The sequence below is a fragment of the Lissotriton vulgaris genome, chromosome 6 (assembly GCF_964263255.1).
Source record: "Lissotriton vulgaris chromosome 6, aLisVul1.2, whole genome shotgun sequence".
NCBI lineage: Eukaryota > Metazoa > Chordata > Amphibia > Caudata > Salamandridae > Lissotriton > Lissotriton vulgaris.
The window spans coordinates 246,020,549-246,039,930 of record NC_141694.1 but is presented as its reverse complement, the minus strand read 5'-3'; the positions used below and the strand labels follow the sequence as shown (position 1 = coordinate 246,039,930).

At 47.4% G+C, this 19,382-nt stretch overlaps 1 protein-coding gene across 2 annotated transcripts in view; it reads right to left on the bottom strand.

Annotated features, from left to right (window-relative positions):
• Positions 1-19,382, bottom strand: part of LDAH (lipid droplet associated hydrolase) — a 1,359,976-nt gene that overhangs the window by 456,442 nt on the left and 884,152 nt on the right. For both annotated transcript variants that reach the window (XM_086926275.1, XM_086926276.1), the window contains exon 5: positions 18,978-19,218. In XM_086926275.1, the coding sequence (XP_086782401.1) occupies positions 18,978-19,218 (241 nt within the window). The remainder of the gene's footprint in view (positions 1-18,977; positions 19,219-19,382) is intronic.

Here is a 19,382-nt window from a genome sequence, read left to right as displayed (position 1 = left end):
AATGTACTGAGTCTATAAATGTACCACTTGCGCACTTATGTCAGTTGCTTTCAAAACTGTCCGCGCATCCATACATAGAGCCTTAAAAGTAAACTGGTATATCAGTGTGCAAATTCTAAGATTTGGGATCTTATTAAGAGGTAGCATTCACTTACAGAACAGGGAGGATGGGAGGTTCTGTGAGGAACCAGCAACTAGATAGAATCTCTACCAGAAAGAGTTTCACAAGGGGGGCGTGGCTTGGGCGCCGATGGCGATGGTCGCCTGAGAGCTCGGCTCCGGGACTAAGCCCGAAATTATCCTGAACATCGGAGGCTGAGGGGCGCCCCAGACCCCGCATTCGGTTGTGCGAGGCGACGACACCCTGCCGGGGGCCTTGGTGGAGTTTGGACGGGGGTGGCTTCGAAGAAATGCCGAAGTTTGCGGAGTTGCGGAGTGCGACCCAACATGGCGCCCGGACCCCTTTGTCCCCTTGATCGAAACTACGGAGTTGAAGAGGTCTCGCGGGTGTCGCCTGGCATCCGGCTTCACCATCCTCTGTTGTTTTAGACATTGGACATTGGCAGGTTCGGACCTTCTACAACGGGTTCATACTCGATTAGACGACCGGGCGGGTGCCCACGCACTAGAGGGCACCGGGCGCGGGTGCCCTCTGTTCCAGGCGGTGGTCTGCACCGCGACTCCGCAACTAGCTACGATTTCCTGGCCAGCCCAACTACATGGGTGGCGCGACACTCTGGCGCCACAGGTCAACCGAGGGAGTTGGTGGCCCTCGCCCCGGAGCTATAGTGGGTGAACGGGCCTGCCCGACTCGGCGACGGTTGTCTCCGCCCTCTTATCGGTGCCCTCGGACGCCGTGGCGGTGGCGTGAGTGAAGCGGCGGAGTCTCCACAGGCTCTGGAGAAGGAGATCGCCCATACCAGACTTGAGAACGAAATCCCGGGAAGGTCGTGCTGGACACTTGTACACGGAGACGCCTACTCCGGGACCCTCGCGGAGAGCCCCTGGCAGCATGGGGAAACCTAAAGGAGCCAAGGGATCCAGCCAGACCTCAGACTCTGAAGCCCAGGCCAAGGAAGAGCATGGAGACCCTAAACGACCTGGTGGCGCACCACTCCAGCAACAATTCGACCGTGTACTGGAAGCGATAGAGGCAACTCGGTCGGCCCTCCAACAGGACATTGCCCAGGTGGCGACCGGCCTGGGCCTCCTTAGGGCAGACCATGGTAAACTCTCAGACCGGGTCAAGGAGGTGGAGGGCACGGTGAAGACTTTAGAACCGGCGCAGAGAACCCTGGCTGCGACGATCAAGGATGCCATGTCCCGAATCGAGACCCTCGAACGGAGGGCGGAGGATGCGGAAGGCCGCAACAGGAGGAATAACATTCGGGTGGTGGGCCTGCCGGAAAAAATCGAGGATGGCGATATGGTGCGATACTTGGAGACCTGGCTCCGAGACACGGTGGTCCCGGAGGGCCTGTCCTCCTTTTACACTCTAGAACGGGCCCACAGAGTCCCAGCACGGCCCCCACAGCAGGGACGAGCCCCAAGGCCAGTGGTGGCGCGGTTGCTACATTTCCGGGACAGAGACCTGATCCTAAATGCCGCCAGGCACAATGGCCCGTTCCAGGTTGCAAACAGTCAGGTGAATATCTTCCCTGACTACACCTACGAGACGCAGCGCAAGCGGTTCTCCTTCCTGGCGGTTAAGCGTGAACTCAGGAGTGAGGGCATCCAATATTCACTCCTATTTCCCGCAAGGCTCCGAGTCATTGTCGACGACAAAACCCAGTTCTTCGACACCCCGGAGGAGGTCTGTGACTGGCTCGAACTGTACCGGACAGGGAAAGATGGTTATAGCGCCTCGACCCATCAGGCGGAGGAGCCGGAACAAAGGAGGCGATCTAAGAGGGTCAGGAACCGCCGCGGCCGCACGGGAGGGCCCTCGACTGCGGAGACATCATCGGAGCGGAGGGGAGTGTTGGAAGTTCTGTCGGAACTGTCGGGAGCAAGAGGCGAAGTCATCGAGGAGGAGGAAGAAAACCCGGGTGCTCAGGGGGCACCATCGGACTCGGAAGACTCAGTGGCAGACAGTACCCATACACCGGTGATCACACCGAAATCGGTGGAGGACCTTTTGGACGGACAAGGGTAACGGGATATGCTGCCTTGTTTTGGGTGGGGGCCCGGCAGGGGGGAGGCGGTTGCCGTTCTTTATTGCTGACAACGAAGGAGGGAGGGTTGGGGGGCTTCTGCTCTTGCCCCGGAAGGTTTTGACACAGGGGGGGGCTTACTATAGTCCTGGTAGCCTGGGCGACGAGGGCCCACTGCCTCCGCTCAGCCCGCACCTGGCCCATAAGGCCTTCCTACGGTGGCGACCGTAGGACTAGTGGGGATTTTGGGGTTGATCTCCGCAGAGGTTTGGATGGGATCTAGATGGTGCAGTTTGGGTCCTGTTCTGGGGTGGTTGGGGGGGGGCTTTGTTGGTTTTTGGGTGGTTTGGTTTTGGTTGGGGAAAATGGCCGCCGTCAGCGCTGGGAGGATTGATGCCTTTTCTTTGTGGGGACCCGAACGGGGAGACTGTGCAAGAACACTTTGGGACAATGGCTGATGTTGCTAACTTGAAATGTATTACTTGGAACGTGAGGGGGCTTCACACTATGTCCAGGCGTCACAAGGTCCATGCTTATTTAGTGCGTAGGGGAGTGCAAATGGCGCTGCTGCAGGAAACGCATCTGAACAAGGCGGAAGGGGCGGCGCTTCAGCGTAGGTGGCGAGGGCAGGTCTTTTCCACGGCGTACTCTGCTTATGCCAGGGGGGCGCTAATATGGATTAGGGCAGGAGTCCCCTTCCAGGTCACGAGGACAGTGTTGGACCCAGAGGGGCGTTTCGTGGCCATATCAGGCACGCTAGGAGGGAGGGACCTGAACGTTTGCTGTGTGTATGCTCCTAATGTGGACCAGACTGCCTTCCTTTCCAGGTTATCGGGCTCGCTGGCCCACTTTTTCGCCGGGCCCCTCCTGCTGGGGGGAGACTTTAACTCCGTAGTGGATGTAGACATGGACCGCTCGCATCCCCCGCTCCCCGATTCCCCGGTCCGGCGGACGGCTAAGGGCCGTCAAGATTGGCAGACCCGCTGGGGTTTGACGGACATTTGGAGGGCGCATCACCCCGCGTCTAGAGATTATTCATACTTTTCGAGCCTTCATGAGCTGCATGTCAGACTAGATGGCTTTCTTGGTTCGTCCGAATTAGTTTCGGCAGCGGTCCGATCGGAGTACTTATCGCGGACCATCTCGGACCATAACCCCCTCCTACTGGACATTCGTTGGTTCCCTGGGACGCCGGCAGTACCCACCTGGAAGATGCGCCCCGAGATCCTCGAGGACAGTGTCTTCAAGGCGGACCTAGGGGAGAGAATCACGGATTATTTTGCGTCCAACGGCGGCTCCGCGAGTACTAGGGCGTTCGAATGGGACGCTTTCAAGGTGGTGGTGAGGGGCTACTGTATCTCTAAGAAGGTGGGCATGCGGCGTGTTATCCTGGCTGACTTAGACACAGCGGACCGAGCGCTCCGCGAGCTCGAAATTAGCCGCCCCGGACACCCGGAATTGCAAACACAAACGGTAGAGGCGAGGGAGAAGGTAGCGGTGGAGGTCGAACGGCTCCGCTGTTTCGATTATAAGGCCTATACGGTCCGGTCTATTGCGGAGGGCGACAGGTCGAGCGCGTTACTGGCGTGGTTGGCCAACCCTACGCGCCAGTCCCAAACGATGACAAATATGCGTAGGGCGGATGGGACCGAGGTGTGCACCCAACCGGAGATTCTTAGTTGCTTCCGGCATTACTACGAAAGTTTATACCGCAGTCGCTCCGCACGTGACCCAGACCGGCTTGATAACTATCTTAGCCCACTGGAACTCCGCACAGTAGGACAGGAAGTGGCGGAAACCCTGGGTTCTGACATCGACTTGGGGGAGATCCGCGGGGCCATCAAACGGATGGCGAGGAACAAGACCCCGGGCCTAGATGGCCTTCCGGTGGAGTTCTATGCAGCTTACGCTGACCTCTTGGCCCCTCGATTACTGGTGGTCTACAGGGAGGCGAAGAGGTTGGGTCGTCTCCCTGGCTCGATGTGTGAGGCGTTGGTGGTTCCTCTCCTCAAACCAGGCCGAGACTCGTCTGACCCGGGGTCCTACCGTCCCCTTTCAATGCTGACGGTGGACTACAAAATATTGAGCAGCATCCTGGCCTCGAGGCTGCTGGGACATATGAGTTCCCTAGTGCATGAAGACCAAGCCGGTTTCATCCCACGGCGAAATACGACTATGAACATCCGAAGGTTGTTCCGCTTGCTTGGGGAACCATTCGTGGATGCCCCGTCCCCGGTAGTCTTGTCGGTGGACCTGGAGAAGGCTTTTGATAGCCTGGAGTGGGACTACCTATGCACGGTATTACGGAAATTCGGCCTCGGGGAGGGATTTGTCAAATGGACAGCAGTCCTCTACGCTTCCGCTTCGGCCAGGGTTAGATCGGGCCCTTTGATTTCATCGCGATATCCGGTGGAGCGTGGCACGCGGCAAGGGTGCTCCTTATCCCCGCTTCTTTTTGCTCTAGCGGTGGAGCCACTAGCGATGCATCTTCGCTCGGGAGCCCACTATACGGGCTTATGGACAGCGGCGGGCCCACATTACGTCTCGCTCTATGCGGACGACCTGTTGCTCTTCCTGGAGGATCCGGTCGACGCATTACGGGGAGCGGAATTAGCGCTAACGGAGTTCGGAGCGGTCTCAGGCCTCCAAGTGAATTGGTCTAAGACCTGCCTCTTCCCGATGCGTAGGGGTACCCCCACTCCTGCGCTAAGTAAGGAGATCAGATGGGAGCCCGACTGCTTTAAATACCTTGGGGTATTTGTGTACCACGACCAACCCGACCTCCTAGATGGAAACATTGCCCGTTGCATACGAGCACTCCGAGGTAGCATGGACTTTTGGGCCACGCTGCCGCTCTCCGTGGCGGGACGCATCGCCCTGCTCAAAATGGTGGCGCTCCCCCGACTATTGTATTACTTTCGGACTTTGCCGATCTGGGTCCCACCGGCTACGTTACGTCGCTTGCGTTCTATGGTGGTCGGGTTCCTTTGGGGAACGGGCCGGCGGCGGGTGGCCCTCAATACCCTGATGAGGCCGAAGGACGAGGGGGGGCTCGCTGTGCCGGACTTCGAGAAGTATTACCTAGCGGCGCAGCTCCAGACCTACACCCAGGAGATAGCCAGAGAATTCAGAGGCCCGGAGGACGGTAGAGGGACGGGTATGGCCAGGCACGTCCTCTCCTTTATCGCGCTGCGACAGCGCTTAGTCCTACGGGACCTGTCGATGGAGGAGCGGACTATCCGACTCTGTTGGAATCGGGCTCATAACAGAGGTCGCCTACGGACGCCATATGCGCCTGAAATACCATTGGGGATGCTGACGGCCCTCCCCCACGGAGGAGATTGGTCACGACTGGCGGACTGGGAGGATTCCGGTTTACAGCTCGTCGGGGACCTGTACGAGGACGGAGCGCTCCTGTCCTTTCAAGATCTCATTGACCGCTTTGGGATCCCCGGGGCGACTTTCTGCTGCACTCGGCCATTGTGCGAGCGATCCAGGCGCACTGGCAAAACGGGCTAGAGGAACCTCAATTGTCTCAGGTGTGCCAGTACGTAATGATGTCGGCGGGCACGGTGAAGGCGGTCACTTGCCTCTACGGCAGGTTGATTGCCGAGGGGTTGGTTCCTCTCGCCACACTGAAGTCCCGCTGGGAAGAGGACATTGGTAGGGAAATCCCGGAGACGACCTGGTCCCAGCTGGTGAGGCGTGCCTGGAAGGGTACACGTAGCGCCCGTTTCCAACTGGTCCACTATTATGTTCTCCATAGGGCGTACCTGACCCCGGTAAAGATCAGGCGTTATTTTGCCACGGCTTCGGCGGAATGCCCTAGGTGCCCGGCTCAGGAGGCGGACCTCCTACACATGCTATGGGCCTGTCCAGGACTGACGTCCTACTGGCAGGAGGTGGCGGCGACTTTGGAAGAGGTGACGGGGAGGCACTTATCATTTGATGTGGCGGTAGGGCTATTGCACTGGTTCCCCCATACCCCCCGGAATAAAATCACCAGTAAATTTATCGACCTGGGGCTCCTACTTGCTAAGCGAGAGGTGACCAGGAACTGGAAGGCACGAGCTGGTCCTACAGGCAGCAGATGGCACAGTGAGCTTTTGAAATGGGCGGCGGGTGAGAGCGCGCTGCTTGGAGGCAGGGCAATGAGAAGGCGCAGGAGGCCGCGTTAGAATGGGAAACGCTGGTGCAGGCCCTCAGAGATTATTGTACCCCCAGCGACTCCGAAAGTGAAGAAGCAACTCGACCCGAGTCCCGTTAAACATTAGCATTGACAGCACTATTACCTTCCCCGTGGGTCAAGCAGTGGATCCTATGTTGATGAGCTCCCTGGCGCTGATGGTGGGGGGGGGGGGGGGGGGGGGGGGGGGGTTTCACAGTAACTGGGAATTTTGAGGGGGGGGTTTCTTTTTGGGGTTTGGGGTTTGTTTAGAAAAGCAGATGACGGACAGTGTGTTATTCGGACCAGTCCAGCATCCTACTGACCCCAGCTGCATTTGCCGCCCAACCCCAGGGGTATGGGCTGATTGGCTGTATAGCAACGTTATGGAAGGGGGTCGGTGGGCTATATCTTGTATAAGTTGTTTATAATACGATGCTGGTCGTTACTGTATTGTTTTACTGATTCCTGCAATAAAAATATATTTTAAAAAAAAAAAAAAAAAAAAAAGAAAGAGTTTCACAAAAGTTAAGTAACTTGTTCTTTTGATAGAGACTTCTAGCCGCTGATACCTCACCTTGTAAACAGATAAAGCAGTACCTGTTTGGAGGTGGGTCTGTGAGTAGACTCAAACCAGAAAGTCCTGCAGGAGCATGAGGACAAAATGCCCCTCTTGGCAAACCGGACTGTCCAGACATTAGTGCTTTGTGAGCATATGGAGGGACTCCCATATAGCTGCCTGGCAGATGTCTAGGACAGGGAATCCACATGCTAATGCAGTGGTAGCAGCTTTGGCCCTGGTGGAGAGGGCACTCACGCCTTCTGGAAGTTGCTTCTTTGCCAAAACATAGTAGATCTTAATGCAGAGCATGCTCCAGAGCGAGACTATACACTTCTGAACAGCCTAACACTTTTTTGCTCCGCCAAACCCCCACAAAGAGCTAATCGTCCACTTGGAGGTCTTTAGAGAGAACAATGTAGAAACTGAGCACCATGTTGGGGTCCAAGCGGTGCAGTCCTCAGAGGGGTGAGGTGGAGCATAGAATGCCAGCAGGGTGAAGGTTTGACCGACGTTGAATAGCGCACAACTTACGGTAGAAAGGAGGCTATAGTTTACAGAACCAGCTTATAGATGAAGAAGGTGGTGTATTTTGGTTGAACACAGAGACTGAAGCTCATTGATAGGCCATGCAGAAGTGATGATAATCAGGAACACAGTTTTAATAGTTAGAAGCCATAAAGGACAGCTGTGGAGCAGCTCTACTGGACTACACATTAAGCATGTAGGGAAAAGATTGAGGTCCCATTGGGGTTTGACAAAGGAAGAAGGGCGAAACGTGTTGAAGTCTTTCTAGAATTGCCATTACAACCAGCGACTTAAACAAGGAGGCCTAATCAGTCAACCTTCAGAAGGCTAAGAGGGAGGATAACCCCTAACTGTACCCAGGGCAACTTGTTGCTGGCCTAGAGACAGAACAAATCACAAAACATCACACAGTTTAGCTTGGAGACGGTCAACCTGGAGAGTGCTGCATCCAACCACAAATTTGTCCCAATCACAGGTGTATACAGTTTTCATCAAGAGAGGCCTAGCTGCCAAGTTGACATCAATAACCTCTGGGGAGGAGGTCAAAGGAATTCAGCGGTTCCCACTTAATCACCACGTTTGAAGGTGGAGGCTGCAAAGGCCCGGGTGCAGAACCCTGCCCCGTTGCTAAAAAAGTAGGTCATCCTGGAGAGGAAACCTGATTAAAGGACATATGCTCAAGCACAGAAGTCCGGGATAATAAATTCTCCCTGCCTAATCCGAAGCCACAAGGATGACTTGAGCCCAAAATAGAGATACGTTGTTTCGAGGTCTGTTAAGTAATGATACGAATGAAACATCAAATATATTTGTGATGCCTTCTTTAACTGAATAAATCTTTTTTTCTTTTATGACACACATAGTCAACATGTGCTTTGTGTGTGCCAAAACCTGGGGAAATGGCATAAGACACCAATGAAAAGGTGATCAGCAATGAAACCTATAAGCAGCCGAGTTAATAATTTGGGAGGGTGATACCTTTTGCAACTTAATAAAGAACAAATGATTAGGTCACAAGACATTTCAATGAGAAACTCTGCGTAGCCCCTGCCAGCAATGGCACAAACAACAGGCCACTGCCCAAAGAAATGAGTGTTAAGTTCAAGCAGCACCAAAAAATATTAAAGTTAAGAACAGAACACAGTAAAACTCCCAAACCAATCTAAAAAAAATCAAGAAATATTTAATAAACAAATTAACAAGGCTAAAATGGATGAGTAGAGCTGGAGTTATGGACTGTTGAAGCTTTACGGCAAAAAGGGCCTAGAAACAATAAAGAGTCATTCAAAGTCAATGTTTTTAGGAGACCAGGGCCTAAGTACAATCTCAGGTCAACCTCGACAGAGGTTGGGTAAACCTATTGGGTAACACTGGTCAATGGTTTTACTTTAGGACTTTATAACATTTCTGGTTCTCAAAATCTTTCAGCAGGGCAAGGGAGGATGCTAAAGCCGGCAAGAGATCCTTGTAGTCAAAAACATTGTCATCAACTGCTCAGGGACCTATCATCACGGCCTGGGATGTCACGGGGGAGGAGGCCAGGCATTCAGCTTTCGTTCACTGAAGAACAGAATATTTTGACTGACTCGAATGCCGCAGAGAACAAAAGCTGTCATTCCTTGTTTATGCTTCCCAAGTTTTCATTTCAAACAAGTTTTTATTGGTTGTTTCCAGATGCAACATTACATTCAATATATCAAATAAAGGACATACGGAAAATAGATACAGAATTAAACACAGGAGTAAATAATAATTACAATGGTAAAGCAGATGACATCCATTTGCAAATTGATATAGTTATAAATCACAATTTAATACATTTTAAACATTATTAGTGTCAAGTGAAGTTGCCTGCAGGCGACTGATCGTGTTAATTTTGACAAGAGGTGTGAACAAGAGTGCAGCATGAAGAGTAGTAGCATAGGGAGCGGGTGACTGAGGTACCCGTCTTAGTTAATGGGTCCTGATGTAGTAGACAGATCTTGTGGGATGAATTGGTGTAGCAAGTTTGGTGTGAATTCAAGGCGGTTTGTGTGAGCTAAGGTATAGGTCTAGAGTGTCCCACATGTGTCTGGTAGAAGATTTCTGGAGAGTTACGTTATTGGCCCCTCTTAGGTTGGTGACCCAGTTTAACCAGCAATTAAAGGAGGCTTTGCGTGTGTCTTTCCAATTGTTGAGTATAATCTTAACAGCAGCTATTAGGAGTAGGTCTAGGAGTGTCATATCTTTTTCATTCAGAGATTCTGCTCTTAGGAAACCAAAAACTAGAGACGATAGATCTCTACTAGGGGAGTATGAGAAGAGATTAGATATGAATTTGAAGACCTAATCCCAGAAGGGTATCACATAATCGCACTGGAGTAGTAAATGTTCTAGATCACCACTTTTATCATTACAATTCCAACAGATGGGGTCTCCCTAATTTTGTGTGAATGGAGTCTGGCTGGTGTCCAGTAGTCCTTATGCAATAGCAAATACTTTGTTTGAGATAGTACCGGGCAGACTTTGTTTCTCAATGTTGAGATCCAAGTTTTGGTCTAATCCAGCTCCGAGATCGGGGAGGAGGACTGCGATTCCCAGAAGACAATCAGCTTCTTATTGAGGGTAGACTGTTGAGGGCGTATTAGTTTGTATAACCAGGAGACCTGATGACCAATCCATGTACTTTTAATAGATAGTTCGGTAGGGAAGGGGAGAGGAGAGATAGTTTTGCTTTATTTAATGCTGATTTTATTTTTAAAAAGTTATAGAATTCAATTGGGTCCAGATTGTATTTATCTTGTACTTCTTTGAACGAAAGAGGGTAGGCACCGTTGAAGAGTTGCTGGGGAAAAATATACCCTTGTTAACCCAGGTTTCGTTGGGCAGAGGGGTCCCTTTATAAAGTATTTTATGATTGTTCCAAAGTGATTCAAGATTGGAGCGTTTGATGCTGATGTCTAGTAGTTTATCAATCTTCAATAGGGTAGATTTTGTGTTCTTGAATAAGGGCTTTGAGCAGGTGACCACCGTAGGATTTGCGGTCAGAAGGGCCGCTGGGGAAAGATTCTTGAGAATTGATTTCTCAATGTCCAGCCTTACAGGTGTGTAATCTTCTGATGGCACTAGCCAGTATGAGCCTTGTTTAGCTAAAAAAGCTGTCTGGTAAAGTTTGAAGTCGCCGAGGTTGATACCCCCCCCCGCCAGGTGATTTATCTAGTCTGAGTTTTTTTCATGCTAATTCTCGCTTTCTTCCCTTTCCATAGGGATTTGGAGAGTAGGGTGTCGAGTTTAGGGTGGAAGTCCTCAGTTAGAATGAGGGGGAGCATAGTAATTTAGTAGTTAACTATAGGAGAGATCATCATTTTGATGGCCTCAATCCTACCCCACCATGTTATGAATTTGGGGGACCATGCATCAAGAAGATTCTTAATATTCTCTAAGGTGTTTGCTTTGTTACGCTGGAGCGTCTCTAGAATTGTACTGCCAAATTCAATCCCTAAATACTTAATGTATTCAGGTTGCCAAGCTAGGCCAGAGTCACCTAACACTTATCACGGGTACCAAGGATGTTCAGGGGTTTGACTTCGGACTTGTCGCGGTTTAATTTGTAACCGGAATGACTAGAGTATCTTTCTATGGTGGACATGAGTGCCTTAATGGAATCACTCGGATTTTCTGTAACCACCAGGATGTCATCTGCGTAAGCAGCCAGCTTCACTTTGGTTTCTCTGAATGACACTCCACTTATGCCGTCATTATTTTTTATATCCGTGATTATTGGTTCTAGGGCTAAAAGAAGCAGTGCAGGAGAGAGAGGGCAGCCCTGCCTGGTGCCCTGTTCTAAATAAAAGGATTCCGACATGGATCCATTAATAGCTTCGGGCGGTAGGGCGAGAGTATAATGCAAGAACTATGTTGATATATGCCTCACCAAGATTAAAAGATTACATGCATTGTTTTAAGAATGACCATGATACCCTGTCGTATGCCTTTTCTGCATTCAGGGTAATGGCAACAGAGGGGACGGGCGTTATCTTATCTTATTCCAGGATGTGACGTTAGACATGCGATATTTAAGAAACCCCACCTGCGAGTTACTGATCAGTTTTGGAAGGATCGCATTTAGTCTGTTGGCCAGGGTTTTTGCATAGAGCTTGCAGTCCAAGTTGATAAGTGAGATTGGTCTATATCTTTTTGTTAGAACAGGGTCTTTTCCTTCTTTGGGAATGACAATGATATTAGTTTCACCCCTTGATTCGGATACGCAGCCTCTTTAGCTATAGAGTTGAATAGTTTTAGTAAGGTGGGCTTTAGTGACTTATCAAATTCTTTGTAAAAGTAGGCAGAAAAGCCGTCTGGGCCTGGGGCTTTATTGTTTTTGAAGGATTTAATGGAGATCGAGAGTTCGTTTTCAGAAATGGGGGTCCCTAGCGCTGACCTATCTGTTTCTGTTAGTTTTGGTAGAATCAATGACTCTAGGTGTTTAGTGCAGCTCTCAAGGTCTATCATTTGTTTATTTTTGTATAGATCCTCATAGAAGTTTTAGAATGTACTTAATATCTCGTTTTGCTTGGTTGATGTTCTTGGAGTCCCTAATCGAGGAAATGGTAAATTGTTTCTGTTTGTGTTTGAGGTATGATGCCAGCAATTTACCTGCCTTATTTCCCTCACATAATTTGAGTCTCCTGAATTTATTAACCCACACACCAGCTCGTTTACTCACTATTTTATTGTATTCATATTTCTTCTTAATCAAAAGATCGAGGGTGTCTTTATTATCGATATTCTCAGAGTATGTTATTTCGAGCAATTTGATTTGCTCCTCTAGCGATTCCAGTTATTGGTTTGGTTTAGTTTTTTATTAAATTGCGCTTTAATACCGATAATAACACCTCTAACAGTCACTTTAAGTGCATCCCATAAAGTGCAGGGGTGTGGAATTTATTTAAAAATCTAATTGTCTATGGGGCAGGTTGCTTCATGAATCTACTTGTCCTGTAACAAAATTCACTTGTCCCTCTGGTGCCATGTAGTGCCAGCAACACATTATGATTCAGAAAAGGGGGTGGTGATGAACAGAGTGTCTGAATTAAGCAGACCACTCTGTTCATCACCACCCCCTTTTCCGAATCGTTTTTGGCCACTATAGGTGTGGCAGGGTATACTCAGACATGAGTCCCTTTCTCACTGCACCATCAGGATTCAAGCAAGCCGGGCCGAAGACGGCTGAAATGCCAGAAACCGGTCCCCGGTAGCTTGTCTCCTTTCTGGTGAAGAATTGGCTTGGTAGTTTAGTCTGCCCTGTTCCCATGATGCACTGGGCCAGGGACAGACTGATTTGCATATAGCCAGGTTCTGAGCTGGGATGGTGCAGTGAGATAAATAACGGTGATCGATCAAGCCCTGATCTTTGGACTGGGTAAGAGTGGTCTGCTTAATTCAGACACTCTGTTCATCACCACCCCCCTTTTCTGAATAGCAACACATTATGGCACCAATCTCATTATGTTGGAGCTCTTATATAGCCTCTCTGATTATGCAGGTCTCATACCATAGTAGTGTTTGAATAGTAGCAATCCCTATATGTTGCCACGTTTCCGCAGATATACATACTGGGACTGAACGTAGTGGCAAGCAATAGATCCAGGGTTGGAATGCCCTTTTGAGTCTGTGCAAACCTTCTAACTTGCATGTTTTAAGGGTTTTCAACAACTCTTCTTTAATATTTTCCCATACTGAGAAATATTGGAAATTGACTCCTGACAATGGCAGAGGTAAACCTTCTTCCAGAGTTGGGAAAAAAGTGGTTGGAGGGAAAATGAACTTGCAAACACTCAGATTTTCGCATTAGCAAAGCTATACATGCATATTTGCTTATGCTAAAATACAGTTCACAAAAATTTTCTAGGAGTACAATTTCTTGCCCTACTTCTGTAAATTCTTGTGAATTCACGGAAGACATATAGCTGCACTTAATGCAAGGGTGCACTTTTGAGACTTCTTTAATAACTGGGCCCCTAATTTGGTCTGGTGTTAAACATGACCGTTTGTGTTTAATAAAATTCTCTTTCTCTCTGTATCGGCTGGCTTCACTGTGGTGACAGCATTCTGTCTTTTACAATAAGCATATCGGCGCACAGAGTAGTTTTGTTCAGTGCCAATACTAATGTGGCAGTGTGAGCTTTTTTGAGAGCAAAAACTATTTTTGCTTTTGCCAATGTTTGTTATAACGGTGAAGGCCTGGAAGCTCTCACATCAATAAGGTTTTACAAAAACCATGCCAAAACAAGTCACACATTTCCAAAACTAAAAGGCCGACCACCAATTTCAGACCTACTGGCTTTGCCAATGCTTGTTTGATTTTATGTTTCCCATAACCTTATTGAAACTGGTTACACTGATTTTGCAATATGAATATTTTTGCGAAATACTAGCATGCATCAACACATTTTGCTAAATGATTCTGCTAGGAAAGGGTACCTGAAATTTTACAGTAGTTTAGCCACATGTTTTTTTCCCTACTTTCATTTGTTTAGGAACATTTTATATTGAAAGCAAAGAATCATTCATGTTGCTTTCAAGCTTCTGCTAGTATGCACATCTAATCAGAGCATTCTGGGAGCATTATGCCTAGCCTCATATTGCTAAACTTTGAAACAGTGTGTACACATTTTAATACTAGAACCACTGTCAGTAGTGCAGTCAGAACTTACATTTACTTAGAGCCCTCACCCTAATAATAAAGGCTTTCAATTAATGAACCATAAATACAAGTTTGAACAACATTAACATACGCAAACAAACATTAACTTAACTGCAGGCAGTGCCCTTCCCTGACCCTTAATGTGGTACTGCAAACTGGCAGCCAAAGGGTTTGTGCTGCAAGGGTTTGGGCCTACTTATCCCAAGGACAAAATACACATTAAAACTTGGTGCCCTTGACCACCAAACAATATGTCCTGGGCGTCGGGCTATAGGAATTCCACATCCCCGAAAGTGGATGTACTCGTTTCAGGTAGGTCATTTAGTGCAATGTATTCCTTAATGGCAGATTCTATCTTTATTTTATTTGCTGGGTCAGAGAGTATGTCATCGTTGAACCGCCATCTTTTTGGGGTTAGAATGTTATGGGTACCTGCAAGTTTGGTGCTGATGCAGGAATGATCGGAGACTAGTTTGGGAGCAATGTCTGTTTCCTCTATGACGTGTGTGAACAAACCTGAGAGTAGGATGTAGTCAATCCTAGAGTAGGAGTTATGAGGGGCCGAGTAAAATGTGTAGTCTCTTGCGCCTGGGTGTTGGAGACGTCATGAGTCCCTTAGGTTATGGGTAGAGCATATTTTTTTGAGGATCTAGTGTGAAAGGGAGGATTGATATTTGCATTTAGATTGGCCGTCTATGTGAAGGTCTAACGGCAAGTTGAAGTCCCCTCCAACTATAATGAGATCTTCCTGAGGGAGGCTATCGAATATATTGGAAACCTTCTCCCAGAACTCCGGTGTGTCGGTGTTAGGGACATATATGTTGACTACATGGATGGGGTAATCTCCCCTCTGGAGGTGCGTGACTAAGAGTCTTCCATCATCATCATGGGAGCTCGAGATAGCAGTAATATTGGATTTTTTGACAACAAGGGTAATCACTCCTTTTTTCTTATGGCCTGCCGGGGAGCATAGGATATGAGAGACCCAGTTATGTTTTATGAACCCTAGTTTTAAATTTGATTCCAAGGTTCCAAGGACTAAAACATTTTTTACAACACAAATTTTACGTCTCACCCATGAGAGAGCTGTTAACTTTCTTTAAGCAAAAGCCTATTGTGAGCCAGAGTTATCAGTCTGTAAGAAAAGGCCAATAGTGAACCATACTGCTTTAATTAGGGTGGCTGTAAAAGGATTTGGTCTACATAATTATGGGTGTGGCTTAAACCACATGAAATGCAATCCTGTGCATTACACCTGAACAGCATTTAGGTGCTTCTTTATGGGTTTTCTGCTATTGCAGCCATACATATCACAAAACAACATATGCCTAAAACAAGCCAGACCTGTTGGCTTTGTGAGTGCTTTGTTAGCAGACTGATATAAATGAGTAACAACACTGATTATGTTGTAAAGAATTAGAATTTGTAATTATAAATGGTACATAGGTAACCATCACTACGAGCATACTAGAGAGAGGCCCTAGGTTTAGACAAGCATGTAATTTGAGCACTGCTATGGCGCACTTACTCACACTGCCTTCAGCTTCTGCTCCAGAGATAATAATCAAGACCCATTATGAACACCCGCCATCAACCAGCTCACACGTAGCATACAAGCACTGGAAAACCCAAAAGCTTAGCCTTTCAAAGATGAGACAGCTTGGCTTTGCCAATAGTTAGAAAAGTCAATGTTGATTACAATACAAAAGCGCACTAAAGCAATAGCGTTTATAAATGTTAACAAATTCAATGTCTTTACTGACTTAAAATATTCAACGTGAATATAGCAACATAGTGCGAAATCCATTGGAAATACCCAACAGGTCCCAAAAGTAAGTCCTATTGGTTTATGCCAATCCTTGTTGTTTTTTTTTAAATAACACAAAAAATAGTACTTCAAGAAACACATTAGTCTCTACTCTTACTTATTCATCAGAGACATCTGCACCAATTACTACGATATTTTAATTAATTAATTATTAATTTATGGGAATTCACAGGGCTTTAGAACTCCCAAGGACTGAGATGAGAATGCAAGGAGTGTGCTGGTGATACTCAGTCACGCTTCACTGATTGCCCTACTTATCCACTGAGTAGTAAGAGGAGGTAAGACAGCCTCTGCTGCTATCAGCAGCATTCAATTGAAGGAAGAACTTCTATAAACTAGAAGAAGAAGGGATTTAGACAAACCCATATAGTCAGGGGGCTAAACGCCCATGCTCTGGTTAAAGAAAAGGAATAATAGTCTACTAGGCCAAGTGTAATGGCAGGTGCTCCATACCTAGCTTGGGGTACCCAAAGTGTGACACACATATGAGTGGGGTGAGCAGTCCCTTTTTATTCACGTTTCAGTAAGGAGGTCAGTGGGCACTAACCACACTGGATCTCCCCTGATAGGACAGGCCAGGTTAATATTTCCAAAACTTAACAGTAATGAGAGGGGACCTACTACTGTTGTTGTACCTCTTGGAATGTGAGCCCTATCCTTCTTGGTGGCAGAACCGCCATATACGCTAAGGAACTGAAGCTACAGCACTGTCTTTACCAATATCTTACAAACCAAAGTGATAATGCATACTGAAAATACGAGTGGAAAGTATCCACATTAACACTCAGCTAGTAAGCGGAAAGAGGGACACAATGAAGACTTCCCTGAGACATGAACTCTCCCTTTGTCCCCCAACAGATGGTACATCCCATTAGAGGAACAAGAACTTATCAGGAAGGCATAACTAACTCTCATATTTGTACGCAAGCATCTAAACTAACCTGTAACGAAAGGATGTACTAAATGAATTACCTGCTACGCCACCAGCATTCCCACACAATCTGCAGTTCAACTTGTGCAGCTCTTACCCCACCCTGCAACAGTTGACCCCATGTTGCTAGCTCCAGAAGTCTGATTAATAATGCAGTTCTTAGATGATTGCATGAGACCACCACAAGGTAGAATGGAATTGCTTGCACAGCAGTTGTAGTCCAACAGAGAATAAACTATGCTGCTTATCACGGAGTACAAAGACTTAAGAGTTACAAAATAATAAGTAGTAAATGATCAGGCAGGCCATAACTTCCTTGTAGGCAAACGTTTCCAATTAAACCCCTTGGGGCACATCAAAAATCAATAGGGCTGGTGCAAGAAAACAGAGACCTATTAGGAACTCTTGCAGGGCAGATGGGGATGAGGTACTCACCCATAGGTGATAACTACATTAGCCATTGTTAAACACACATCAGAGAGAACCGATTTAAAGCTAAATAACATACCCTTTATGACCACGAATTTGATGAGGACACAGGCATAACAATGTGCCACGCAGATGTAAAACTTTTAAGCACGTTGGAAAGAGAACCACTGAAACTGAAAAACCCAATAGATTTGCTTGGTAACTTGGTGGTTCAGCATCAATGGAATATCACTATTTTGAAGACAGATATAGCTACACACAGGATGTAGAAATCGAAGACAGATTGCAAAGAAACAATGTGCACACACTGAGCTTTGTAGAGGGGAGCTAATCAGGGCTCACACAGTTTTCCTTCAGACTTTCTTGCCTTGTTTCCATAAGTCACTGTATTGAAAAGGATCCACTATGCTGCTGCATCAAGCACCAACAGTAAATCTCACGATCATAATGATGATGGGAAGACACTGAGAAAGGATGCAGGCTACTAGAAGCTTCCAAGAATTATTTCGAAATAAAAAGAGGATCGCATGCTAACTAACCTTAAACACAGAAACGTCCAGGGTTCAATAACTACCAGGCTCGGGAAATATTCGATGTAAGAGCTACTACTGCTGTGCTAGTTTAGGAGTAGGTAATTGCCACACAGGTAATACTTTAGTAAATCAGTGGGAGTGAGCAAATGTCTGCAGGTCAAAAACTACAGGCAAAAAAATGTTTAGTATCCAAATTGTCAAGTGTCATACATAAACTTGAGTAACACATCTTATCCTTGCATTCTAGGGATATTGCTGCCTTCGGTGGTTCTGACACGACTAGTAGTGCCTTGTGTGTAGTGGCTCAAAGGACTAAAGCTGCCCTGCAAGGCTGTGCTTGACCACAAAGAGACAGGTTTCATCATCCTGACGAATGAGTATCACTGAGCGAAGCAAAAATAATCCTCTGTTAATAGCACCCAGATAAACTGCTGGAGCTGAACGGGCTAAACACAAATGTTATGTTGTGTAAAATTGCCTAGCGTAGATGGCTGGTTACAGAGGTTTGTGATTAGCAGTGTACGGATTATATCTCGGGGGGAGTGGGGGCGAATAACAGAGACGGCAGTCCAAAAGCTAGCAGAAGCACCAAAGCAACAATTTACACTTGAGTTTTCAGTATTTGAATTTCTGTGGCAACCACAGTTTCTAAAGTAAGCCACTGGCATTAAACAGAACTAGCTCAATGATTTTGAACAACTCGATACAACAGCCAGTCAACTAACTATCTGAGAGACCAGAAAGGGTAAGTAACTTGGGTCAATCTAATGCACGGAAAAATTAGTCTGAGCAGCTAAAACAATTTTATTAAAGACCAGGGTGTGATTTTTATCGGACCACCACAATCAATATTCTATGGAACGCTGAGAAAGTTACTTGGAAATACTACGAAGGCCAAAAGTGGAACTAAAGGTGTGAGAGACTATTTGAATGTGTTCTCTGTAAATTAATCAATTCTGGGCTGTGGAAATTAAGAACACCTCAAACCCATTACAAAAATAAGAAATATTAGGTACAAAATTCAAAAGAATGTATTTCCTAAAAATACTAATTTTGTTAAATTAAATAATCACAGCCCTTTGCATTTTCGAAACATATGCCCCCCCCCCCCCCCCCCCCCTCCAACCGGAGCCACTGCACACAAAAAGTACGCCACCCTCGCTTACCTACGCAGTCGACTCTGAAGAGATCCACCGAGGCAGTCACCGAGGCTTCGTCGATTGACCGGATTCCCCGAAGCACAAATCGCACCAAATACTCTTTGACGCTCTCGGGCAGGAAGGACAGCAGGTAGACGGGCATGTAGACGGCGTAGCGGAGGCTGCACAGCACGGGAGTCATGAGCTTCCCCTGTGGGGACTGCGCCATGCGCTCTATTGTGGGGAACAGCAGCACGCTCCGGAGGACCTGACGAGCCGTGAAGAGTAGACACAAAGAAATATTGATTCAGTCAGGGAAGGCCTGCAGGTCACACTTTCTATTTTACCTTTTCTTTAAGTCAAGTGCAGTTTGGCCGAGGCATTTTTAAAATTCCTGAGGGTACAAGAATTAACTGCGTGTCTGTGAAGTCG